Below are 27,140 nucleotides of genomic sequence, written 5' to 3' on the forward strand. Positions count from 1 at the left end.
TGGAAAAACAACAGAATCTAGATACTGAAATGAGTCTTCTGAACCAGAAAGTGGACCATATTGATAAGAAGAATTGTACTGTTGAAGCTTCTTTTACACCATCATTGTCTGAACAAGAGAAGTATGTGAACCAGTCTACCGCCCACCTTGACCGCAGTCAGCCAGACATCCATTATTATTATTGTGGTGGTAAAGGGCACATCAGATACTATTGTCCTATTAGAAAGAAAGATTTTTGTCAATCTTCTACACAGAGGAACCACAAGGCCTATCACACAATCATCAGACCTGAAATAGTTCAAGGTAGAGAAGCAACTTCACCAAAGAATCTTTCCAAAGATATCAAGGAGTATTTTTGACAACCAACAAGGTGAGACCTCGTCGTCCTCCAAACATTCGTCAGATTTGGATAAGAAAATCTGATATCCTCACTCCAAATTGATAATCCATGATATAAAGTCTTAGGGATCTAACTTAAAAAGACCTAACAAAAAAAAATCTTGGTAAAAGGAAATGTTCTTATTTTTGGGATTAATTTTGATATTCGGCATCAAGGGTAACATCTTCCCTTTTTCTCATTCATTTCATTTACTTAATTTCTATACATTGGGGACAATGCATATGTTAAGTTGGGGGAGGGTGTACTTAAGAAATGAATTTCAAAAATTAGTTTTCAAAAACAAAAATATTTTTGTTTCTATATCAGTAGCATGAGAAAAATGAATTTTAATGATGAGTCTGGGATATAGATTCTATACTGCTTAGTGTTGAGTTTGATAGATAGTTGATATTATTGATTTCATTACCGCTTAGACTATTTATTATGCTCGGACATAGTTCTTGTTGATAGAATTCTTTATCAAGGCACCACCATAGTACTTGGTCAGTTTTGTGTACTTTTGCTAGATGAGAGATTTAAACCCCTAGTAAACTAGAAGTAGAATTTTTAGACTTAGCCCGTGAGACTTGAACTTTATACCCATTCTTTTGAGAGTTCTTACGAAAAATCCGAGTCTTAGTGACTTAACATCTTTCAGTTCTTTATGTCGTTGTAATATAGTCTCATTATTCGTTGATTTGGTTAATCACGAAGTGACATCAACTGGGGAGATAGCCATTAGGTCTTGTAGTCTATTCGAAACAGAGGTATTATACTGATAAGTCAAGTAGTGAACCCATTCAGCCTTTATCCCACCTAGTAGGACCATCATGTTAAACCCTTTTGAGCCTTACAATAAGCCATTTTCTTTCATAAAATCCTTGACCCTTTACCCAACTCCAGACAAGGAGTATAGCCAAAAACCTTTATCAGCTATACCCATATGTTTCTGAGAATACGAGGGGCACAAAGAGGAAGAAATAGCACAAAAGGATGATTTCAAGGAAATACCAGAGAGATACAATGAAGACCATCATTCTGTTCTAAGTGAAAGAAGCTATGAAAAATAAGCATATCTAGTACTAATCAAGGATATACCACTGAGTTAAAAAAAAAAAAAAAAAAAAAAAAAAAAAAAAAAAAAAGAATGGATGGAAAAGCTAAGACAAAGGAAGAATTTTCTCTACAATATAGAATTTGAAGAAATCTTCCAAATAATGAAGCAAAACCCTTAGTGTTTTTCAGAAACAACCTTTGAATCCTTTTTACCTTTCCTTCATAAACCAATACCCAAGCCAAGTTACAACCCATGACTTATCACTACAGTATGGTACGAAGTCTAGAATAGGTGAGAGGATGCTAAAGTGAAGGACCCAACATTTCATATGTGATTGACATTCTTTCCATGAGACTAATTTCATCCAGAAGTCCATTTTTCAAGGTAGTATGTGGGATGTTCATATTCATTATTCTTTTCCCCACATACATGAGGTAAAATAGTAGACCATCTTCTGAGAGATTCTTTTCTGAGAATATGACCGGTGAGGATTGAAAGTCAAGATTATCTACCTATGGTAAACTAGGGATTTCGTTTCTTGGATAGGAGAGTATAAGAGATTGACTAAGTACACACATAAGTCTTGATTGAGAATTTTGTCAATTTTTACTATCTCCCATCATAATTTATGAGTCTTTGCAACAATGTAGTTAGCAATGGAGACTGTCTATTGGAGTAAGCACTAAGTGCGTAAGGAATTTTTCTCTCTAAAAAATACTATCATTCTTGAACATGCTATTGATTGATTTTGTGGGTATATCACCTGAAAACCCTCACAAGACTATAACTCGTCCTTTTTGGGGAACTTAAAGGTTTAAAGTCTTGTTGTATATGGAAAATGCAATCGCGATGCCTGCGAAAATGAGTTAGGATTTTATTTTTGTTATTAGGATGTGATTTTGATCACTTATCTATTTTTTTTTTTATCTTATTTGACAAGCAAAAGGCTAGTTGGGAGTTGTGATAAGTGCTCAAAAAGTGCTATTTAACCCTCGATTATGCCTCTTGTTTAGCCATCTTAATGGACTAATAGTGTTTATAAGTTATGTTTTATGATTCTACAGGTCAAAGAGAGAGTTTTGTGGAATATTAGATAAAAAGGAGTAAAACGGAGCAATACGGAGCATTAAGGATCACATGGGAAGCCCGTGGACAATCATGGAGAAGGCCAAGGAATTAGAGCTATTAAAGATGTGACTTGGACCTATTTTAAAGCCTATTTGGAAGCCCAAGGCCAAAAGATTCGTTGCTTGAACCAAAGCCCGCAAAAGAGGATAGAAGGATAGAGCAGAAGAGACAAAATCGGCTAACGCGTCTGGGACGCATGGATCGAGTGTCCAGACGCATTACTTGCGTCTGAGACGCATGAATAGTGCGTCCAGACGCATGAATCGACATTGTAGCCAATTACTTCTCAGTTTTTTAGACGAAGTTGGACTCTGAAAGAAGTCTATTTGTATTATGAAACAAATGATGGTTTGGAATGCTTCTAGAGCTCATTGTAACCTCTATAAATAGAGGACCTAAGTGCCTTATATAATTTGCCAATTCACTTATATTCTTGTCTCCAGAACTTGAGGCAGAGAGAGATTAATAATAAAAAATCGGTTTTAACTAGTTGAATCTTAATAAATTAGTCTTTTTAGTCTTATGTTCTTTGACTCTTCTTCTTCTCGTTCTTCCTTCTATATGGAAGGTTAATCTTCTCCTTCAAGGGAGAAGATGAAGCCGGTGCTTAGGGTTTGTTGATTCTTTTGGTTCATGGTGTTCTTCAATCAGGTTAGTTCTTTATGTTTTTAGTTATTAGTTTCATTGCCCAGACCAAGGGATGGAAGTATAGATTAAGATTTTTATTTATTGCAATTGAATATCATGCTAGTTTAGGGTTGTATTTATTGCAATTGAATATTTGTTAGTAACATGCTTTTATTTATTGCAATTGAATACAATGCTAGAATAGGGTTTTATTTATTGTAATTGAATATTATACTATTATTCTCTACTTTTCTTCTAGTTGTGTATTGTTTTAGAGTAAGGGAAGTATTCCTTGTGTTTTCCTTAGATGGTGATTCATTGAATAGCTACCCAAGCTCACATAAAAGGAAAGAAGATACTAGTAACATGAATATAGGAACAACCTTAAGTAGAGTTATTTGTTAACGATGTTTTGTCCAAGAGGGCATCGACACTCGCTCGATTGCCTAATTGTAGTCTACTTGTGAGAACAACCATGAAGCAAAAGGTCATTGAATCCAAAGTATTGGTGGATTCTAATCTCTTGAATTCCCTCTCTTATAAATTCTTAATAGTTTAGTTTAGTTTAGTTTAGCATTAGAATCTACAATATCTATAATAATAGTTTTTAATCCCTCAAACCCACTTTCTAGTCTTGTCCTTCATATAAACATACACTTAAAAGTGGAACGATACCCTACTCATCATTTACTTATTGAGGGATAATTAGGTTTTGATATGCTTCTGTTTTGTTCAATGACCATACACCATCTACACACAAAAAGAGGCAAGGTCAGGAGCCAGTTCGTTTAGTATTTTGACAACCAAAAAATAGAAAGGCGAACTGCCCAGGTTACCCTAGGAAACCAGCTCTAATGTATCACGACTTACATCATCAGAACAAGCATAAAAAACACTCGCAACTCACAGATTCAAAAAATAACAAACAAATTTTCAGTAGCTAGGGGGTCCAGTTCAACCTCTGCAGCTCCCCCATCACCTACCACAATTGAAAGACCAGCAACGTCCACATTCACAAACACATCCGCAAAACATCTTCAACTTGAGACTCAACGACCTCTTGAGCAGGTGCAGCAGAAATAGGAGCATCACATGCATCTGACAGTACGGGTACTACTGATGTACTGGGAGCCCCGCGTTTATGCGCCTCTTTGAAAGCTTTGTATTCTGCCTCCAGCTCGAGGAATTCAGCGTCCAAATCTTTATACGCTTTATTAGCCTCCTGAACGACATCTCTACAATGATGAGCGTACTTAGACAACCTGCCAATCTCCGTCCTCGCAGCATCAAGTTCTGCCCTCGATTCTTCAAGCTTTAGATCATTTCCATTCAACTCGGTGCTCATCAGCATCTTTTCATAACAAACGTTCTGATGCTCTTTCTTCAGCTCCTCTAGCTCCTTGCAATCAATAGCATACGCGTCCTGGACATTCTTTAGCTCATCACTTAGCTTGGCCACAGACTTCCTGTCCGATTCCGATATCTAAGTGATCTCCTTCAGTTTCTAGTATCCACTCACAAGCTACACACACAAAAGTACAACAACAATCGATAATTGACATGCACATACAAAACTAAGGAACAAGATATGAAGAACATCACTTACCAGGCAGTGAGCCACGTCCATTCGCCTCAAATTATCGGCATGACCTTTCGTGTCCAGTTCCTTGCGGCTGCCATCCAGAGATATGTGATCAAGCAGGCAAGACGCAATCTTACTTGACCTGAAGCTGACATCAGTTCGCTTCACAATTCGCTACACACCTTGGTCATTCTCGTATACCACTTGACGCTCTAGATCATCATTAGCCATAACCGACTTCCCACTTACCTTACTCGGGGCCTTCAACTTCGATGACAAGCTGGGTTCTCGGGGCACTAAGGTAAACTCTAGCCGACCCCAAAGGTCTCCAGGTCCAAGAGTGGTGCAGGCCTCAACCTGGAAGTACGAGTGGCCTTGCCACCAACTCGTTTACCACCAGACAAGCCCCCACGCATCGGAGCTATCCCCAAGCACATGCCTCGCAACCTTGGCAATCTGTGCAGCTTGCTGCTCACTCGTATCAGCCTCCCTCTTCAGCGAGCTACTATACTCGCGAGGCTTAAAGCTAATAACCTCCAAGTCTAAGGGAGAGCTACTTGACCCTCCTTCAGGTTGCCTAGTCGACCCACCGACCCCCGAGGCACCAGCACCTCCGGCATGTCGCTTAGGACCAGCCCGACTTCGGTTCCAGTCCTCCCTTGTCACTAGATCGCTCTTACGCTTATCCATCGTTGCTTTACTAGTTTGACCCCGAGCCCTTTCTTTCTGATTCCTCCTCTTCTCCCTGACCACGCGACCTCCCCACTCCACAAAGAAATGTGCGACCTTATGCAGTTTCTCCCATTTCTGAGCTCCGGATAGCTTTGCAAACTTCTCTATCACCGACCAATTAGTTCACTTCTTTATAGTGAGCTCTACAAAAACAGCAAAAGACACAAGTCAGTTAAAATATCAACAATTCAAACATCAAGACAGCAGAACAATACACTCCTACCCACCAACAAAATTGCAAACCCTAGTTTGCAAACTACATCCTCTAGCACAAAAGTTCCCCACTAATAGCAACGGCTTCCTCTCCCAAGCCTCATTGCTTACACCATCCAACACGCTAGATTTCCTAGTCAACGTTTGCAAGCTAAAGTTAAAAGCACTAGATCGCTTTACCGTGTAATGCTTAATAATGTCAGCGACCTCTATGTGGTATTCACCACTCGCATTCAATAGATCAAATACCCTAAGCAGCCGCCACGTATTACCCACAAACTAGCAGGCGCTTTCCAGCAAAACGTCAAAAAGTCACAGGTCAACTTCGAGAACGCACTATACCAAAACAGGATATCCTTAATGGTGCAGAACCGTTACGAAAAATGTCACACCCCAAATTTCCAGAAAATCTAAAATAGGAAATTTTCCAGGATATAAATATCTCAATCGTCACCCTATTCAATCATCTAAAAACTCAAGATGAAACGAAACCCTAATAACCCATTTTTTTTTTTTCCTAAATTAACTCACAGTATAAAAAAAAAAAAAAAAAAAAACACTTACATTCCACTTATTAAATACACATATGATTACTTATTTAAATATGAATTTTATACACTTTACCTTTAAGCCAGCACGTCGTCTTAGGGTAGGATATTTATGTCCCTGCATACAAGACTAACGGATCCTACCCCTCTGCAAAAACAGAGTTAGACATCACAATAAAAGGATTTAACTCAACCAGTCAAATTTCCATTCATAATCACAACCTCATTTAAGACATTGAAGTTTAATTGATACTAAAACTAATATATATATATATATATATATATATATATATATATATATATATATATATATATATAAATATATATATATATATATATATATATATATATATGTAATATGGTGGCTGCACTTTTGCTCAAAGCTACCTACGTATCCAAATCTTTAACGATTGGAATCAAGCTTTCGTAGTTCTTAGTCTTATTTGTCTCGCATAAATATCATATATCCATCTTGTAAACTCGTACTTGTGAGTCACAGCCATCTATGGACTTTTAATTATCATAAAACCAAGCCTCTTATGGCATAAAACTCAAGTCATTCATGGCACATTCAATGAATATCTTAGGTCATTCCCGCCACATTCAAGGAATACATATCATATCACTAACGAGCCATTCATGGCACATTTAATGAATGCCCTAGGTCATTCCCGCCACATTCAAAGAATACCCAACCCTACATTCCCGTACACTCAAGGAATACAACTAACCCGCAAGGCGAATACCTTAGTTCCTCTTTAGGGCAGTCCAAACAATCTGGTCATTCATGCACATTCAATGAATACCCGGGTCATTCATGGCACAGTCAATGAATACCCCTTTATAACGCTAACGGGCCATTTATGGCACCTTCAATAAATGCCCACCTAGTATATGACATCATCAGTCATAAAATCTCATTTTCAAAACTTGAGGCATGGAGAGATTCAAAAAGGGGTGGTAAATTTGTTTACGCATTATTGAACTTTATTGCATATATTATTTCAGAGAATGGAGGAGTATCTTGTTTCTTGTATTATTGTTTGCGCGTTATTAATATATCGATGTCTAAGTGTCATAGCGTCGTATATCATAAAAGACTGAAATATCGCATAGTAGTTAATAAACGTACACATGTATATATAGAAAGTTCTTAGCCTAAAGCCCAACATGCTTATAGCCCTAGACCCATCCCAAAAGACCTAATCATAATCCGAGTTAAAAGTCAAACCTAGGTCAAACTTGGTCAACTAGTCAAAGTCAACTGTCAAAGTCAACTCTGGTCAATAATCAAAGTCAACCAGTCCTAAAGTCAATCTAACCAAAAACCCAAAGACTAAGGCCCAAAACATTTGGCCTTTCCCAAGCCCAATCTAAACTTAAGCCCATGAGTGAATATCTAAAAATCACTCAAGCCTACTTGCCTGATTCGGCCCAAGCCCAAACAAAACAAAACTCACTGTTCACCTTCTTCTTCCTCACAGCGCCTCTCCTCCACCACCAGCCATCCAACATGACTAGTTGGTTCGGCCCAACCAACAATATGAATGGTTCGGCCCAATCCCAAACCCAACCAAGGGTCTCCTCTCCTCGGCGCGGCCAGCCTTCCACTCCACCGATCAGCCACCACCAATTTCCATCCACCAACACTTCCAACCTAACCGAAATTAACCCAAATCAAAACCCCTACGACTTTAATTAACACAAAAACTCAAATCATTGATTCACCAATTCCTCCATCAAAACTGGATCGATATCTCAACCTCCATTAACGCCTGTTCCAAAGCTCTCACACTCTCTAACACCTAATCGATCATCAACAACCAACATCAAACCAACAATATAACATCACAACAAAATTCAAACAAAACAAATCAAGACGATTTGGTTCTTTTGGCGTGGTGACGCCATTAACAACCTGTTTCAAGGCTTCGACAGCCTCATAAACCAACAACTCTCTATCCAACCAAAACGCGAAAGCACATAGCCAATACATAAATCGACAAATTTGTTTACAGCCACCATAATCGATTGATTACTCTCGTTTTATCACTGGATATGGACAAGTTTTCCAGAGACGGACGGCTCTTCAAACGATAATCAAGATGTATACGCAGTTAACACTAAATAGTATACAGTATAAAACCGAATCTTAAAACAGTATGGGAACATTAAAAATCAACTTTTTTCCAGCCTCCTGCAAACTACAGTAAATGAGAACTTTATAAAAAAAAACATAAAATATCTACTCACCCGTGATTAGCTCCGACTATCAGCTATCAGAAAAATCTTCCTTTTCCTCTCTCAGTAAAACTTTTTTTTTTTTCTATATAAAACTTTCTGTGTTTTTTTTTTAAAAAACTCCGTGTGAACTCTTTTTTGTTTTCAAACCCCTCCTAAGGAAGGAAGGTTTATCTTTTGACCCTACTGGGTTTCCTATCCTTACTAATATCTATCATATTTTTGTTTTATCTATTATATATTATTATTATTATTATTATTATGGTACTAGGAAAAATAAAAGAAAAACACGGGGTGTTATAAAAAATATTTGTAACGGTTTTTATGTCTAACTAATTGGGCGTTATTAATGTGTTAATTTATTTACTTACGGTTTTCCACCGTTACAAATTATTTATAGTAACAGTTAGTTAGCGTAACTGAAATTAATTACTAACGGTTTTTCAAAATCAAATGTGTTAATTATTTCCAACAATAGTAACGGTTTTTTAAAGTTAGTAACGATTTTTTGTGTAGAATATGTGTTACTGATTGAAACATTTACTAACGGTTTTTGCACCCATTGCTAACGCTTTTGCTTCCACGTAATAAGTGTTACTCAATGAAGAGATTAGTAACAGTTTTTTGCCGTTACAAAATAATTTTGTATTTAAAAAAAAAATCGCCTTGCCACCTATTTACCACCTTTGCCTACATAACATGCCTCCCTTTTGTTTTTAAATGAATTCCATAAAAGTTATCAATAAAAAGAAAACCTCACAAGTACATCTCATCAAATACTAATTTTTATTATTACAAATCACAACTGAAAAGTCATACATAATGAGTATGCGAATTCTGAAATTTGTTGCACCAAAACGAAATAAACATTTCTTCAAAATCAATTGATAGTAAAACTTATCCTCGTCTCCTTCAACTATCTAGGCCTTGACACTTCATGAATCTTGTATCCTAAGAATAACATAAAAGTAAAATACGTAAGACAGGCAAAAAAAAAAAAAAAAAAAAAAAATTCAATCCTAAATTGAGTCAATATAATGCTAATTAATTTCAAGTCTAATTTCAAGTACCTCAAAAAAATTACAGCCAAGTGCCTAAAGTTAAAGTAGCCACCACGATTGCATGCATTCTCCTCATATATTGGCTACACGTGGTTGCACCCAGGAGAAAAGTCGAAGATAATGGGACGCCATGTGATTTAATCAAACTTAACTAAGTAAGCAATTATAAGATTCGTAATCAAGTTAGTATATTGTATACATCGATCCTTATTTGATTCTAAAACATTATCAAGAAACTCTTGGAAAACTGTTGTAAACTATTAAAATCGTTACCTAAACTGTACATGTATATTCTATTATCTGACTATAAGCCTTGTTTGTTAAACGATAAATGAGATATGATAACTAAATGAATAATATTGCCATTACAATTAAATTGCTTTAATAACAAAGATGGCAAGTATGAGGACATGCACGAGTTAACAAAGATATATCGTGAGCAAATTGGTAATGAAATCAAACAAAGGTCTCTAGTATGACATAAATATAGACATTTGGCACAGTTTCATTATAATATTAAGCTTTTAATCAAATGCAATACTAACTACAAGATTCTAGATATGTCCAGGCACCTAAGAAGGGAAAATTGTATACCTGGTACTGAGGCATAGAACCCGATTTGGTAACTATTGTCTAATCGGTGATGCTTCGACAAATAAGCACCCTTGCCCATATATGCTAAAATAAGTGTTGGGTACACCAAGAAAGTGAAGGTAATCTGCAGTTGGACAGGGAGTAAGCATTTTCCAGAATTACAACATAAAACAATAGAAGTGTAATTGTTGGTGGAAAGACCTGAATTACAGTGTAGGAAAAGTAATGGTAACACAATCTATATACCAGTGAAACAAGAAGAGCACGATATATACCAGTGAAACAAGAAGAGCATATGTGATAATCATCTTCACTAACATGCTAAAAGATGCACTTGCAAATCCAATATGGACAAATGATAAGAAACTGGCAGACCAAGATAAAAATCTGATCAGGCAAATGCAAATTAATTCTAGACAATAGACCCTCGAAGTGTCACTAAAAGCTCATTCCCTTAGAGATCTTTTGAAGCTAACAACGAAATATTACCCCATGTTGTATAAGAAGCAATCCCCATTTGTAGCTAGCCAAATGCAGCTTTTATGCATGCGACAGGCTGCAGAAACACCAACAAGAGACTTTCCTGTCTGCAAAATGCAAAAGAATAACCTATAAATCATAACCAAATTCGACCAGAGGATTATCCTTGCATACTGCCAACCCAGACAAAACCTTCTACTTGAAAAGTGATTCCCCACAAAGTATCTAATTAATTAAACTAAAGCAAAAACAAGATGAACAGGTAAAACAGACAAATCTGAAAGTCATAAAGACTTTAGAAAGAAAGGGTCTTAATGTGTCTCTTCACTCTCCCCATAATAAAATTTACTCTCACGAAAGAACACCCAAAAATATAAGACAAAACCCAACCAGTGCCAAACATTTTACTCAAGCTCTTTCCCTGGTACGGTTGTGGTTGCGCTTGAGGCTTAAGCTCTTAAAATATGTTTGTAATGGCCTGCAGTGGCCACTTGATGCTCTGGGACCTTAGGCATGATAATAATTTAATACCAACAACAATGACAGTAAATTCTTCACTTCAAGTCTAGAGATTCTATCCCTGAAACATGGAGTAAGAACTAAGAAGTCCCTTAAATCATTTATACACAAAAGAGATAAGGGCATGAATATATAGATGAAACTACAAAACCATAGCCAAAAAACTGAACAGAAAAAAAATTCAGACTTCCGCACCATAAACTTTAGTAGCGTAACAGCTTAAGTTCCAAAAACATAGCTACTATCGCTATTCCTAAAGTGCAAAGAGAGACAACAACAATTTCATCTACTCACAATTGGATCTCTATACAACCTATCTAAACTTAACACTCACAAATACAAGTTCTCTCAGGCAGTCTAATTACTTGTTACCTCCACAGTCCACACTTTTCAATAATAGTTCCCAATCACCATAATGAACAAGGAGGTAACTCATTGTAACTAGATTAAAAATTCAAAAAACAATAATTACTTGAGACTTACAATATTAGATTTAAAAACTGGATACACAAAATAAATTGCAAAACTAAGCACCAGTAAACATGAAAATTTTGAACTTATCGCAATTCAAAGCTAAAATTGTGTCCAATCAAGAGCTTATTACTAATACATATGGAATGTACGTGGTTCTTAAAGCAAAAAGTACTTACAGCAAACCTAGAGTTTAGTGAAAAAATAAATACAGCAGACCTAGTATTCATATTATTAGTTGGAAGCACATACCGTGTCTGATCACCAGACCCAACCTTAGATCAAGCTTGCGCCAATTTGTGGTAGCCGTAATGACCACTTTGGCATTAATTATAATCGCATCAAGGCCACTCTCAAAAGCTTTTCACTGCTCAAGGCTCAAGCACATATTTCAGTTGACCTTAGTTCTGCAAAATCGGAGAGGAAACTATTAAAATATCGTGTAAGCATAAACACACGTCAAATAAATAGACAATAAGACTAGGACACACCTATAGTACGAAATTCGAACGTTCAACGAAAAAGCAGTTCAATGCTCCACCATCATCCCTCCTCTCCACCATCCTCCCTCCTCCTTTATTTGGGCTTGGAACCGGGAATGCAAACCAATTTTATTGATTTGCACAGGCGGATCGGAGTTAAAAATGGGTTAGTATTTTCTTCAACCTGCGAAGCAAACAAACATACATATATTGCAATCAAAATTAATAAATGATTAATTCGTAATACCTAATAAAATGGCGTAATATTTGAAAGAATTTTGCATGCAACTCAACTTCTCACTAATAAAATATATGTGCAACTATCACACTCAGGTGAGGCTTTGCATCAAATTTTCCAAATTAGGTTGTGGGTCCTCAAGAGTAGATTGAAAGACAGTACATCTCATTCATTAACACGACATGGCAATCGCCTAGGCAAATGTAACCATTCAATGAAAGCAAACAAAAAGGTACAGAAGTATCTCATGCAATTCCAACCCAATGCAAAACACAAGTGCTCAACATGTTTGTCGAATACGACACATGGTTCCAAGATAAATTTTCATGGATGCCCTGGTTTTAAAGTATCATTATAGTTTTCTTGATATTATGCAATCACTGGAAAAAAAACTTCCTGGAATATCTTAACCAGCACAAAAAATGACAATCAATATAGTTTCAAATGACAGAAATATCGTGATTGATAATTAATATATTTTGCACCCCGACTTCAGAATAAGTAATGACTCAAACAACTTCACTAGAAAAAACCAATCAGAGAAACAGTCAAATAAGATCAATATACACTAGACGGACAACACTTAATGTGTCGATTACCATTTGCAGAGCCACATTACAGAAGTTTGAGGGTTTTGCATTGCAGCAAGGTAATTAGCCGAAAACTTCTTTTTCTAATTCATCGATGTTTAAAGTGAGCCATTGGGTATAATAGAATTTCTATAGGTCTGTATGTATGTCAGCAGAGAAACTATATCAGCAGCATCGACGACCAGAAAAGGTGTTGGTGCTGCTGCTCGATTTAGGGGTAAGAAGCTATTTGGAAAAAGAGGAACACGAACTTATTTGGAGTTCTTTACAGCTGATTTCTTGCTAAGGCATGTCCTAGACTTAGGGGTTGTTTGTTTTTTTTTGAATTCAGCATTCAGAGCCTCTTAAACTTAAGTTTTAAGTATTCAGAGCCTCAAAACTTGTTTGTTTTTTTTAAGTAGTTTAAGCATTAAGTGGTACTTTTAGCATTCAAAGATTCAAAGACCAAAATTTCTTCTGAATGCTGAATTCTAATACTTGAAACAAAAAAGTCCCTTCTTGCCCTTTCTTAAGAACCCAATCTTAAGAACCCATCTACTTTCTTACCTTGACTTTTATGGTTTCAAAATAGGTTCTTCAAAATTTGAAGCGAGTTTTTCATTTTTTTGGGTGAATGATATCCACTTTGTTAAAAATAGAATTACATATATATATATCTGAAAATAAACAAAATATGAAAATAAATCGTTAAAATATATTTGTGAAAGCATATTTTAAATAAATTTATTTATCATTTATTTTTTTCGATAATCCATCTCTTCTCCTCAAATATAATATATATTTTGTTTAACAAGAAATCAAGTTAGTGTTTAAAATAGATAGTATGAGTAAAATTGTCCGAATGATTTATATTCAGCCTTCAGAGCCAGGTTATTCTAACAGAAAACAAACATGTTTTTTAGAATTCAGCAATCAGCATTTAGCATTCAGAGGATGAGCCATTCAGCATTCAGCATTCAGCATTCATAGGCTCAGAAAAACAAATGACCCCTTAATGAATTTATAGCGTTTCTAGAATACATGGGTTTTACATTTCTTCCTCATCAGTTCAAGTGCAAATGATCTGGATCTTAGAAATGTTTGTTTGATTGATTGTGGACCTGGATTTTAGGTTGCTAATAAGCTCGAGGTTTTTCCTGGTTCTGAGTTTCGTGTGGCATTTGAAGAAGCAATGAAGTATGGTGGAAAAGTAATAACCGTCAAGTTCAAGTAAGATACACTTTACCTTTTTGATGTATTGACTTTCAATAAGGAAACTGTCAAAAGTTCAATCCTTCTCACTAATGGCTCTTCCATGTACCTGGAAAGGCTACAGAGGAGAAAAATGGGTTACTAGGGGTTACTAGGTCTAGTACCATGTTACTTGTTGACCAAAATGTGATGGTATATATAATATATTAATATGAAGCTTTTAGCTGAAACTCTTGATACAATCGTGTGCCATAATGGAGCACCATTTTGATTTGCTCTACAGAAAGTTCTCAATTAGTTTTAATATGAATTGAACCATGGATCTGTTGTCCGTCTCAAGAAGATATATGTATGTCACTTATTGAATTGAAGGATTATTTGTATAGAAAATTACAAACATTTTCATTTACTTGTAATGACATCATTTCATAGGATTTCTTCCCACAAGCTATTTTTTGAACTTGACGACACACTTGTTTTTCTTTAGGAAGAAAATTAGCTAAGAGACAAACCTGGATATGAGCATCTAAATGAGCCCCTACACGTATTGGCTGACGATGAATTTCCTGCAGATCTGATAGAACCTCGTTTGAATCAGGATATTGCAATATTAGAAGATCTCTTGAAACCTATGGTATGAATATTATCTCTTACCTATTGTCATTCTTTGGTTCATTTGTTTTTCGGACTTATTCCTTTCTCCCTCAGGATGAGTCCTTGGATCACTACAAAAAGCAACAACTGAGGGAGTTGGCTATGATAAATGGTACACTGAGGGAGGAAAGCCCAAGCATGAGCCCAAGCATGTCTCCTTTCAACACTGCAGGAATGAAGAGAGCCAAGACAGGACTGTAGTCATGGAATTATCTGTATTAGAAGTTGTGAGTCTTCCCAGGCTCATCTGTGAGTACCACTGTCAGATTCCTTACGCCCGTAACCTGGTCCTTGAAGATCACTTCATCTTATGGTTACTTTGAATGTCGGTCAGTAGTACTATGCGCTGTATTGGTCATGATTCCAATGTTAAAAGTGTCTCAGACGAGCTTGTCGTCAATCATCTTTTGTTCATCTGCGTTTTTCTACAATCATTCTTTATTGTATCACCCTTCCAAGTTTCACTTCATATCTTGATCAATACAGGTAGCTTGCTAAAGCTCCCATGATTGACTTCCCTAAACTCCCATCACTATGACAGAGGCATTAACTGTAAGTCACCAATATTATTGATTTGATGTGATCTATTTAGTTTCAATATCGATTTGATTGATTAAAGTTTAGTTAGTCTTCGAATCTGAATTATTGAATGTTGAGCTGATTATGTTTTTATGTGATTTGTAGTTGCCTAGTATTGGAATTACACATGTAACGATGGAATCGGATAAGTATATATGTGTACGAGAAACATCACTGCAGAATAGTGTTGCTATTATTGATACTAGCAAGATACACGTGCTATGCACGCGATGTCAAACAAAACTTACCGAAGAGTGTAAACATATATAATTTGGGTGAGCACACTTACAATTGACATTATGCCTAAGCAAACACACTGGCAGCCGTTTAAATTGCTTGGTTCCCAACTTCAACCTATGAGTAAAGTTCTTGGATCAATCCTTGGCGATGGTGTTGCACCGAGACCAGACTTTTGTTTTTGGGTATCTTTGGCCAGTCCATGGAAGCAACCACGCCTTTCATCTTACCCGCTAAATCAAACTCTATGTGTTGGGCAGTACTTAGGCTCTAGTCATGCCCCACGGGACATTGTCCCACATCAGAAGTATAAACTTTAAAGTCTTGCATAATAGCATATGTGTTCTTGGGTCGGCTCCACTCATTGCCAATTGATTTTGAGTTAGATGTTCCAAAGTTTAATACACTTACATAATACTCTATAAAAAAAATGAGAACACGAAAAGCTCTAAATATTCATTTGAAAGCACTGTATTATCTTATCAAAGGAGGATTTATCTAATCCACTTAAGATCACTCTTGTAAGAACATATAAGAGCATTGTATTAAGAAGTTAATTACCCATTCAACCAAGCTTCTATCAGATTCTGAAGACTCATATTGCAAAGCTTCTCCCACTTACTAACTCCAGCAGGAATACTCCATAGCTGTATACATCACTTCTATATGAAGATCTCCCAAATTCTTTCACCCTATAATCAGTAAAAGGAGATAGATAAACAGAAGCTATAAAGAAAAATTGATTTTGGTACGTGATCACTTATTCACTTATAGTAAAAACATAAGACCGTAATGATGTTGCAATACTCGGAAACCAACTTCATGGAGTTGAACTGAGTATTGGTTTAAACTTTAATACCTAATGTAACGTACTCACAACGCCCAACGAAGAACGAAATGTCTCAAGGCAAGCGCATACTCACCGGGAGCATTTATCCAAGCCCAAGGTACAGTTAACTTAATTTAAACAACACATAATGTTTTTTATTATTTGAAAATACAAATGATATAGTAGAGGCAAATAGGAAATAATTAATTTTATTTTCCAAAATGACGTGTCCTACTCTGTTTATCGATTGTAAGGAAGTACTTACCATCGTCTTCTTTGCTTCTTGATCTTTTCCTTCTAAAATTAAAGATAGTGATAACACATATAATGCTCAGAAGCCCAATGGAAACTGTGATACCAACAATCATGCCAGTCCTATTATTTGAAGTTTTCAAACCCATAGGTGGACAGTTGCATAAAGTTGGTTTGAAATCTGTTAGTAGCTCAATAGTCAGAGTAGTGGCACAAGTAATTAACACCATTAGCATTTACAGTATGTTCACTATTTACCAGGTGTAACACTGATAGCCGAAATAGATGGTCCGTAATAACCTCGTACAGGTATGGTGTAGGTACCCTTTCCAGCCAAGAAGAGATGAATCTCAAGGAAGTTCTCAGATACCCAAACTTGGTATAATCTTTGAACAACTCGGTTTACGGAACCACCAGCCTCCCTTCTTATGTCAAAGTCCTTGACACGCAGCCCCCCTGGCACATAAATAAGTATGTTTCAGAAACATTAGAGATTACTCGTCCACTTTTCTTGTATATAATAATAATCAAGATACAAATTAGATATGTTATAATTAAAATGAAGTGGGTTGGAATAACATCTATAAACTCCAATGAATCAGCAATATCTAAATCTTGTTAATTATTTTTTAGTTTTCTGACTTGGATTTGCTTCGAAGACTTCCTTATGGGTCTAGCATCTTGCACGGTGCATTATAGACATTGTTACAAAGCCACGTAGGACTCTGTCATGGTTGCAAGGTGTAGTTTTATGGGAGGTTAAGAATTGGCACTGACAAATTCATAATACCAATTCATAAACATGTGGATATATATAGTAAATTCAAGTTCGTGCACTACATTCTTTTTTGCTTTCCTTTCATTTCCTTTTCATTTTTTCCTATCTCATTTCACTTCATGACAGGATAGGTAGATAATGTGCTTCTTTTATAACACTCAAAGAAATGGACAAGGAAATCCTAATAATAGAGATTTCCTTTGTTCGGATTGACTTCTTTATAACTAATAAATCACAAAATTACTCTTCATGCTAAGACACAAGCAAAAGACAGTGAGAAGTGATGTGGAAATTTGCATTATCTATTGAAGACCATGCTATGTACTTGGAGGCGGCCTATCCATGTATCGATACCATGTTAAGAACTTAAATCAGACATACTTGCACAAGATGGCAAATCTGCATGAGATGGAAGTTTCCTTGGCAAGGTAAAAGCTTGTTATTTGGAAGGCTTTTGGTGATTTCTGTCATGCCTTACCTCGACATAATCTCTGCGATAAAATGTACAAAACAATTATACATGAGCTAATCAACGACTTACGTTTGTCAAGATTGATTCTTGCTTAATGGAAATTTAGTGGAAGTCTAAGCAATTTATCAACTTGACAGAAAAGAAAAAACCTTATATAAATGCATATTATGTCAAAGTATCCATAAACGTGCTAAATTTAGCCAAAAAAATTATAATAGAAAGAAAGAAAGAAAGTGAGTAAGAAAGAAAGATAACGAAGAAAAAAAAACACTTGGGACAATGTCCTAGATCAATATCTAACAGGTTTAACCGCCAACTCTAGTCTTCCAATTTCTCAAACGGGTCACTGTCAGGATGTTCAATTATTTGTCTCAAATTTACACCAAAAGTAAGCACCAATATAATCATTGAACAAAGTTGTATTGCCTACTAACTATAAGTTGGTTTCAGGTATTACATATCATAGAATCATTGTTTACAAACTTAATTTGTCCGAATCAGCCACTGCGTTCTTTCATGATCTTGAATTGCATAACCATTTAGACCCACAAGGACTTTGGAGCTTTCTATAACCTTAAATATAGCCTAGAAAGAAAAGTCGCTTGTTCCAATGAAAAATAGTACTAATAGGAATAAGATTCTTGGATACATGGGCAAACCTTTTTGTAGAATCTCATGTGCAAGTCTCGCCAAACTATCAGTGCACTTTTTCATAGAGAGTTCAAATTTCAGGCTATCAACTTCCCGAATATAAAGATCGATTGCCATCCACCGTGATAAAAGAGAGACATCTTTTGTAATCTGCAATTGCATCATAGGGTTACAACGTGAAAGCCTAAACCTGAAAATTTTAAATCTTGTTGTATTGGGTTGTAAGTACTGAGATAGTGAGGTAAGTAGTGGGAAACTACTATTACAATTCTTGGATAGCTGTGTTCTTCACAGATGAGGACAAATAGGATTATAGGAGACTTCTGATTAACTTGGACCTGAGATGCTTTATTTTGATTGGTCTAGACTCTAGACCCTTACAAATTCTTATCGGGAAAAGCTGTTGTCTGAAAAGCAGAGTTCCCTTCTTAAAGAGGACTTTTCTCCCCATCTGAGCTAGCCAGTGTCCCCAGTTTACCCACATCATCCATCACAACAATAGCAGTGTCCCGAAATAATTCCTCTATTCCGCATTATACAAAATATTGTTTGTCTCAGGTTATCCCTATTTTGGTTGCATGGGCTAGATTAGTGCAATTCACCGACTTGAACATACATATCAAAATTTACACAAGGACACCAAGTCGGCAGCAATTTTCTTCAGCTCATTTTGGCTTAACAAAGGCCAAGTACGATAGAAAAATGATTACTTGGGAGAAATGTGGACGCGGAAGCAAATATTAGTGAATATTTCGCTCCCACATGTTCTCTTTCTTTCTCATCCTCTGATAAGGGCCAGAAAGTGAAGTCGAGTTATAAGAAAGTCATATCCGTTTATTACATGAGATAATCTCCTTTTCATTTCTATCGAATCACACGGGTCCCGTATTGTTTTGCCTCATTCCCTACCTCTTCTTGCATATTTACTCTCCTATAATCAATTCAATTTTTTCAGTTCATGTAAGAAGTGCTTTTAATCTTTCTTTATCTATCAGCTAGGAAGGAATACTCAGACCAAGGTATAGGCAAACAGTTGGTTAATTTGGTCATACGTTCGTCTTAGGGTATCAAACCAATCCAGGCATACTTTAGAATTTGTTAGTTAATAGTGAACAAATTGTTTTAAGCACTAATTAAGTTAATTCAAAGCGTAGAAAGCCTCACCTTTGCAGTGACATTAGAATTTCCATCTCGATCGCCTCCCATCCAAGAACCAAACTTTATTGGTGTGCAAGTCAAGGGAAGTGGCTTTCCGGTATTTGAAAAAAAGAAAGAAAGAGCCGAGTGAAACACTACTCCAAAAGAATGAGAAACCTATAGCAAATATCACATATTCGCAAAGACGGTAGCATTAGAGTTACCAAAGATAGCAATGAGAAAATAAGTTCCAATAGCCAAACAATTGGGCATGATCAAAAGATTCTACACAAAAAATATATATGAATGAAACAACTTAAGGTGATGCATAGCCCTTTTCCACGTAACTGGCAGATGGATTGCATGTGCAAGCCAACCCACAAAGAGTATGATGTGGCTCGGTTAGATCCGGGTAACACGGAGTGAAGTGTGTACCTTCTTAAGAGCATTTCGACACGCCGCAGATAACGGGCACCGCCGCCAAAGGGATTGCTCCACAATGTGTAAACCTCGAGTGTGAAGACAAACATCTATTATACAAGAAGAACTAAAACAGAAGATAGAACATTATCTCAACTCAGTAGTTTACCAGCCCTAGCTTCATCTCTTTGGAGTGGGCTTGTGGCGCTCGAGCTCATCACCGCCCGCCATATTGCAGTAATCTCTCTCACCTACCATTATCAAACAACTCATGGGTGTAAATTGCATAAAATCTAAACCAAGCCTTCCATGACAATAGTTAATGATAGGTATGTACCAAATCTTCAATCAACATATCTCTATCTTCATGGCTAAGAGAAAGACGAGCATTGTACTCCAACACGCATCGCAAGCAAAAGATATCTTTTATAAATTTAAATAATGTGTTAGCGTAAATCGATTACTACAAACTATACCACCATACTAATCATCTTACGATTACGATGTGTTTGTCTTGCAAGGTGTGCCGGTTTATCCGTAGGGTGAAATTTGTAAGAACAATCTCCACCACCGCAGCAAAAAACCGATCAACACCACAACCAATTACGTCTTCAATTTAGGAAAAGAAAAGGAAAAACAAACCTGTTTCTGAGACTATGTCATAGAGATCTTGAGGAGCAATCCCACTATGTATCAACTTATTAAAGATATCGTCACAAGATTTAGAAAAAAGGGTACATTTCCGCGCTTTATGTACACTTTGTATGCAAACATTAAAGATATCTCAAGTCATGTAAGTAAAAAATAGAAAACAGATCAAAGCGGATGTCCGTACTAATTAGCCAAGAAGTAGTGTAATACAATCAGATTACGGTGGTGGGTTTCGGCAATAGTCATGAGATTGAGATAATGACTGAATGCTCTAGCCAGTGTAAGAGCATCTTCTAGTATCATATTTGATATCTCTGACTTTAACTGCTTTTCAAGCACCTCTATCGTGTCTTCAATCCCTGCCGTCCTCATATTGAGAACACTCTTAACAGAACATGCCCAATTCATCAGTTCAGTAAACATCAAACTAATGAAGAAATAGGAGGAAAAGACGAATGCCCACATCTCAAAACAAAACACTATACACATAGGGTGACATTGCAAATTTAATTTAGTAGTACTCAAGTTCTTAGATCAACAAAATTTCGGCAAGTAAGTATAAAACAGAGGAAAAAAGTTCAAATGCAAGGAAAAGTGCAACACCAACGTTTCAAACAGCAAATTAGACAATATATAGAGACAATTCAAATAAAATAAGAAAAACTCAAAGTGCAAAATAAACAGAAGGTTGAAAAAATAGTGGAAAACATATCATAACACATGTATGGCAAGATGCAAAAGAATGTAGCATTTCCCCATGTTTACAATGAACTATATGTAATGAAAAGAAGGAAGATAAAGTATATGCATACCTGAGCAAGGATCCTAATCTTTTCAATCTTTTCCATGACTTGAGGACCAACTTCTCTTTGAAGAACGTCATTAATAAGGCTTCCAAGTAACCTGCAATCATCATCAAGGCTTTGGAATGAGATTTCTTCAGCAATATCATCTGTTGTGTTTGTCATTGTAAAAAAACACTAACACACACGGAGAAGAGAGAGTGATTTAACCTGCATCTTTGAGAGCAACCATTCGTTGGTGAGAGAGAAGTTTAAGGACTTTTCGTTTATTTTGAACGGCTAATAAATTAATTTGCTTAATTAAATGCCTAATTAAATGCATTGATGGTGGCGTACAATTGAAATGATGCGTGGCTTTGATTTTTTTGATTAACCAGCACATGAAATGACCAATTACTCCTAATTAAAGCACTAACCAATAGTTTCATTTAAGGACAATATAGGGACCATATAGGGACCATATATTTACAAAAACAGAAAAAGACGAAGTTATCCTTGTAAATGGTATTTGGGTGTTTTGATTTAATGATTTATTCAGGGGCATTAATCGTCAGAAAAAGACTCGGATGAATTTAAGAGGCCAAGATCATTATAGGATATACTACTAGTAGAGATGAGTATGCCTAATCAGCCGTTGAGAAGGCCTATTACTACTGATTCTGCTTTGATGAATCCTAATTATTTTCTTGGCAAACAAAGGGAAGAAAGTGACACTAGTGTTGTTGAAATCATCTTCAAATCGTCTCTCTGTTGAGTATATCGATCAAGTTGGAGAGGTAGCGAAAAAATTGTTGGAATCTCCAAGTGTATTTCAAAACACTTGTGTGTTGTTTAGTCCCACATTGGTGAACCACCACTAGCAAGTGAGGTATATGAGGTGATCCTCTAGCATAAGGGCGTGCCCTTAGGGTACAAAGGTTTTTGTGTTAGGAGGGAGGACTCACCCAAAGCCACACACGCGCCGCGGCCCCGCCCGCGTCGGGCTTGGGCTTACTGACTAGTGGGTAGTGGATTACCAATTGCCTAAACTTGAACAAGTTTCGGCTGGAGTCCCACTTCCAGTTGGATTCTGTCTCATAGCTAGAGTTCTACTTCGAATTGGTTACAATACAGAGGCAGAGAGAGATAGGAGATAGAAGATAGAACTCGAGTATAGAGAGAGAGACAGAAGTCGTGCTGCTGCTGCTGTCTCTATACACCAGCGAAACAGAAACAGAACTCGTGGATACTGTCCCTTCATCCCACCTCACACGAAACAGAACCCATCTTATTCTTCTCCTCTTCTTCCTGTCAGCCGCCAGAGAGAGTTATATAGCCGTTCTAGAAGGTAGTCTGTTCTAGTGCAAAGTCAGGCTTTGTGTTAACCATTGAATCTCGTGAGGAAGACGCCAATCTGTTGCCTTTTTGCACTATTGGAAGGGGAAATCTTTCCTTAAGGACGACTAATCTAGCGCTACTTTGGTTATTACCTATTATTCTGTCCTTGTCTTCTATTGTTTTCTTTTATCTGCTTACAACAATCTTAAGGAAAGAACAAGATGTCTACACCTGTTGACACCACGCCGATCAAAGAAACCAATTCTGGAGTCATGGAAGTTACTTCGTCTATGAGAGATGTTGCACCTCTATTGAATGCTCGCAACTTACCTAATGTGTCAAAAATTGAATCCTTCAACGGTTCACACTTCAAGAGATGGAGAGAAAGGGTGTTCACAGCCCTAGATGTACTCAACTATGCAAAGTATCTCACTGATACAGCACCCGTGGAGGGTTCTAATGATTTCGAAAGAAATCAAGCTGCTTGGCTCAATGGGAATAAGGTATGTCGTCATGCTATTTTGAGTACCTTGTCCAATGAAATTTTTGATATTTATTGTTCAAATAAGAATGCACATGATATATGGGAGAGTTTGAACAAGAAATACATAATAGAGGATGCTGGTACTCAGAAATATGCTATTGGGACTTTTCTAAAGTTCCATATGAGAGAGGATAGAGATGTAACGTCTCAAATCCATGATTTTCATGTGCTGATTAATGATTTGAAAACTGAGGATATTAATTTATCAAACCTTTGTTCTTTGGATGTTTGATTGAGAAACTCCCCGAAGTCTTGGAAACACAATAAAAATAGTATGAAGCATAAGCGTAAACAGATGACTCTTGAGGATGTGATCATTCACATTCACATAGAGGAAAATAACAAGACTCGGGATGAGGTATTGTCTAAGAAATTTCATTCTAAAGCCAATATCATTGAAGGTAATCCCAGCAAATCTAACAAAACCTCTAAAAAGCAGAAGTACAACAAAAATAAGAATTTCAAGGTCAAAGGCACTTCTTTTAAAAGGAGTGGTACTGGCAATGGAAATTATTATGTTTGTGGTAAACCTGGACATAGGGCTTTTCAGTGCAGACACAAGAAAGACACTGATGATCCTCCCAATGCTAATCTAGTTGAGGGAGATGATATTGTTGCTGCTGTGGTGTCACAAGTGTTCATAGCCACTGGGAAGAGGAACTGGGTACTAGATTCTGGTGCCACCCGCCACGTCTGTGGTGATGTTGAAGCCTTCTCAGACTACATACTAGTGAAAGATGAAAAGGTCTATATGGGTGACTCTAGGTCTGTTCCTGTTGAGGGAACATGCAAGGTTCTTCTGAAGTTAACTTCAGGGAAAACCCTTTCACTTAGTAATGTTCTTCATGTTCCCGAGAGATTCGCCGAATCTGATTTTTTCGTGTCCCCTCTTGGGAAAAGATGGCGTCAAGGTGACTTTGAGAGTGACAAGTTTGTTCTCGACAAAGAATGGGGTTTTGTTGGTAAAGGTTATTGTAATAACAGTGGTCTTTTCATGTTGAATGTACTTGACAACATTATTATTAATAAGAATGAATCTACTTCTGCTTACTTGCTTGACTCTTTTAATATATGGCATGGTAGGGTAGGACATGTGAATGTTCAGTATATGAAAAGGATGAAAGCATGTAGTTTATTGTCTGATATTTCTGATTTTTCTAATGATAAATGTGAGATATGTGCTGAGACTAAAGCCACGAAGAAACCATGCAGAACTGTTTCTAGAGATAAAACTGGATTATTAACTCTTATTCATACGGATTTGGGTGAATTCAGAAGTACCATGTCTAGAGGGGGGAAGTTTTATTATATTACATTCATAGATGACTTCTCTAGGTACACCATGGTATATTTACTTAGAAACAAGCATGAGGCAGGTGAGATGTTTCTCAAGTACAAAGCTAAAGTTGAAAACCAGCTTAACTGTAAGATTAAAAGACTTCGGTCTGACAGGGGTGGAGAGTATGAGTCTAACCCCTTCCAGGACTTTTGTGACAAGAGTGGCATTATTCATGAGACTACTCCACCATACTCTCCTGAGTCTAATGGAGTAGCCGAACGGAAAAACATAACACTAAAAGAGATGATCAATGCTATGCTTGTAAGTTCTGGAGCTTCCCTGAACTTGTGGGGGGAAGCAATCTTATCTGCTTGCCATATACAAAATAGGATACCCAACAAGAAAACAGGGAATAAGACACCATATGAGTTATGGAAAGGTCATGTACCTAACCTGACATACTTAAAAATGTGGGGGTGTCTTGCTAAGGTTCTTGTAAACGAACCTAAAAAGAGAAAATTGGGACCTAGAACTGTTGATTGTATGTTCATTGGTTATGCTCATAATAGTGCTGCATATAGATTTTTAGTAGTAAAATCTGATAATAACCTTGTCGATGCTAACAATATTATAGAGAGTAAAAATGATGATTTCTTTGAGAATTTGTTTCCTTTGAAAATTGGCATTGAGAGGTTGGTTGCTCCTAGTGAACAACAATCAACAGATCCTGAAATTTCCGAACAAGAAATTCGGAAGAGTAAAAGAGACAGGAAATCCACCAATTTTGGTGATGACTTTTACACATTTCTTCTTGATGATGATCTTGTGACGTATAATGAGGCAATCAGTTCTCGAGATGCTCCTTTCTGGAAGGATGCTATACACTCAGAACTAGATTCGATTATAGCTAATCACACATAGGAGATAGTTGATCTACCTCCTAGGGCGAAACCTATACGTTACAAGTGGATCTTCAAAAAGAAATTGAAACTAGATGGTTCCATTGAGAAATACAAGGCTAGACTTGTAGTCAAGGGATTCTCCCAGAAAAAAGGCATTGACCATTTTGATACTTATGCTCCTGTAACTAGGATTTCTTCTATAAGAGTTCTAATGGCTATAGCTGCTATTCATAATTTATTTATTCATCAAATGGATGTAAAAACTGCATTTTTGAATGGTGATCTTGATGAAGAAATATATATGATGCAGCCTGAGGGTACGATAGTACCAGGGAATGAGCATAAGGTATGCAAGTTAGTTAAGTCTTTATATAGGTTGAAACAAGCGCCAAAATAATGGCATGAAAAGTTTGACAGTGTCATGATGTCTAATGGATATCACATAAATGATGCTGATAAATGTATTTACTTTAAATCTTTTGATGTGAATACATATGTGATTATCTGTCTATATGTGGATGACATGTTAATCATGAGTCCTAGCCTTGATGTTGTGAGAAACACCAAGATGTTTTTATCCTCCCAATTTGAAATGAAGGATTTGGGAGAAGCTGATGTGATTCTTGGAATCAAAATCATTAGAAACTGTGATGGCTATACGCTTTCACAAGAGCATTATATTGAGAAGTTTTTGAAGAAGTTTAACTTTTATGATAGTAAGCCTGTGTCGACACCTTATGAGGCAAATAGTGAACTTCAGAAAAATGCTCAACATGGTGTCTTTCAGTCTAGATATGCCCAAATTATTGGTAGTCTCATGTACTTGATGAATTGCACTAGACCTGACATTGCTTATGCAGTTAGCAGGTTAAGCAGATACACTCATTGTCCTAGTCAGGAACATTGGAGTGCGTTAGAGAGACTAGCCAAGTACTTGAGAGGAACAATGAATTACGGCATATGGTTTAGACAAACTCCACCTGTGATAGAGGGTTATTGTGATGCAAACTGGATATCTGATTCTCATGATATCAAGTCCACTAGTGGTTATATTTTCACCCTAGGTGGAGGTGCAGTCGCTTGGAAATCTTCTAAGCAGACCTTGATAGCTCGTTCAACCATGGAGTCCGAGCTTATTGCTTTAGATAAAGCAAGTGCTGAGGCTGAGTGGCTTAAAAACCTCTTGGCAGATCTTCCTATTGGTACAAAACCGCCTCCAGTTGTACCTATGCATTTGGATTTGTCGGTAATAGCAAAAGGCAAAAGAGTAAATTGTATAATGGGAAAAGGTGCATATTAAATGCGAGACTACGGTCTATAAAGCGTACCGCTGGAATCTGGAGTTGTGGCTCTAGATTATGTGAGGTCAGAGTTAAATTTGGCCGATCCTCTGACAAAACCACTTAACAGGAGACAAATGGTTGATACGTCGAGGGGGATGGGACTTTTGCCTTAGATAGAGGGCGACACTGACGGCAACCCCACCTATGTGATTGGAGATC

The 27,140-nt window shown here is 36.8% G+C and overlaps 1 protein-coding gene and 3 long non-coding RNA genes across 12 annotated transcripts; 1 reads left to right on the forward strand and 3 right to left on the reverse strand.

Annotated features, from left to right (window-relative positions):
- Positions 1-3,942: 3,942 nt before the first annotated feature.
- On the reverse strand, positions 3,943-14,928 carry LOC147481435 (uncharacterized). 8 transcript variants are annotated; one of them, XM_086579935.1, is made up of 9 exons: positions 14,788-14,928; positions 14,646-14,707; positions 14,168-14,251; positions 11,885-12,298; positions 10,652-10,749; positions 10,438-10,528; positions 10,163-10,286; positions 4,798-5,648; positions 3,943-4,713 (listed from the first exon to the last, which is right to left on the reverse strand). In XM_086579935.1, the coding sequence occupies exons 5-8, from the start codon at positions 10,708-10,710 to the stop codon at positions 5,629-5,631; spliced, it is 294 nt and encodes a 97-aa protein (XP_086436061.1). In that variant the 5' UTR covers positions 10,711-10,749; positions 11,885-12,298; positions 14,168-14,251; positions 14,646-14,707; positions 14,788-14,928; the 3' UTR covers positions 3,943-4,713; positions 4,798-5,628. The 8 variants fall into 8 exon arrangements, 4 of the variants coding, with proteins under 4 accessions (XP_086436061.1, XP_086436063.1, XP_086436062.1 ...); XM_086579937.1 differs by lacking the exons at positions 3,943-4,713; positions 4,798-5,648 and adding an exon at positions 9,233-9,458 and having other exon boundaries at positions 11,885-12,039; positions 12,124-12,298; XM_086579936.1 differs by lacking the exons at positions 3,943-4,713; positions 4,798-5,648 and adding exons at positions 9,233-9,458; positions 9,578-9,719.
- LOC147481436 (uncharacterized) lies at positions 14,281-15,723 on the forward strand. Its single transcript, XR_015205636.1, has 4 exons — positions 14,281-14,482; positions 14,621-14,767; positions 14,842-15,339; positions 15,472-15,723. It is a non-coding gene; the product is annotated as an uncharacterized LOC147481436 (long non-coding RNA).
- A 244-nt stretch (positions 15,724-15,967) lies between these two features.
- LOC147481437 (uncharacterized) lies at positions 15,968-17,866 on the reverse strand. Of its 2 annotated transcripts, XR_015205638.1 has the most exons (3): positions 16,943-17,866; positions 16,698-16,865; positions 15,968-16,295 (listed from the first exon to the last, which is right to left on the reverse strand). It is a non-coding gene; the product is annotated as an uncharacterized LOC147481437 (long non-coding RNA). The 2 variants fall into 2 exon arrangements; XR_015205637.1 differs by having other exon boundaries at positions 16,698-17,866.
- A 469-nt stretch (positions 17,867-18,335) lies between these two features.
- Positions 18,336-19,844, reverse strand: LOC147481438 (uncharacterized). The gene is made up of 2 exons (XR_015206218.1): positions 19,750-19,844; positions 18,336-18,735 (listed from the first exon to the last, which is right to left on the reverse strand). It is a non-coding gene; the product is annotated as an uncharacterized LOC147481438 (long non-coding RNA).
- Between the last annotated feature and the right edge of the window lie 7,296 nt (positions 19,845-27,140).

This window comes from Coptis chinensis, chromosome 8 (assembly GCF_015680905.1).
Source record: "Coptis chinensis isolate HL-2020 chromosome 8, ASM1568090v1, whole genome shotgun sequence".
Taxonomy (NCBI): domain Eukaryota; kingdom Viridiplantae; phylum Streptophyta; class Magnoliopsida; order Ranunculales; family Ranunculaceae; genus Coptis; species Coptis chinensis.

Coding starts and splice junctions, on each gene's coding strand:
- LOC147481435 (XM_086579937.1), bottom strand. CDS start 10,710: ATGCATAAAAGCTGCATTTGGCTAGCTACAAATGGGGATTGCTTCTTA. Junction 10,287..10,437: donor ATGCTCTTCTTGTTTCACTG/GTATATATCGTG, acceptor GTCCAACTGCAG/ATTACCTTCACTTTCTTGGT. Junction 9,459..10,162: donor GTTCTATGCCTCAGTACCAG/GTATACAATTTT, acceptor TGTTATTCTTAG/GATACAAGATTCATGAAGTG.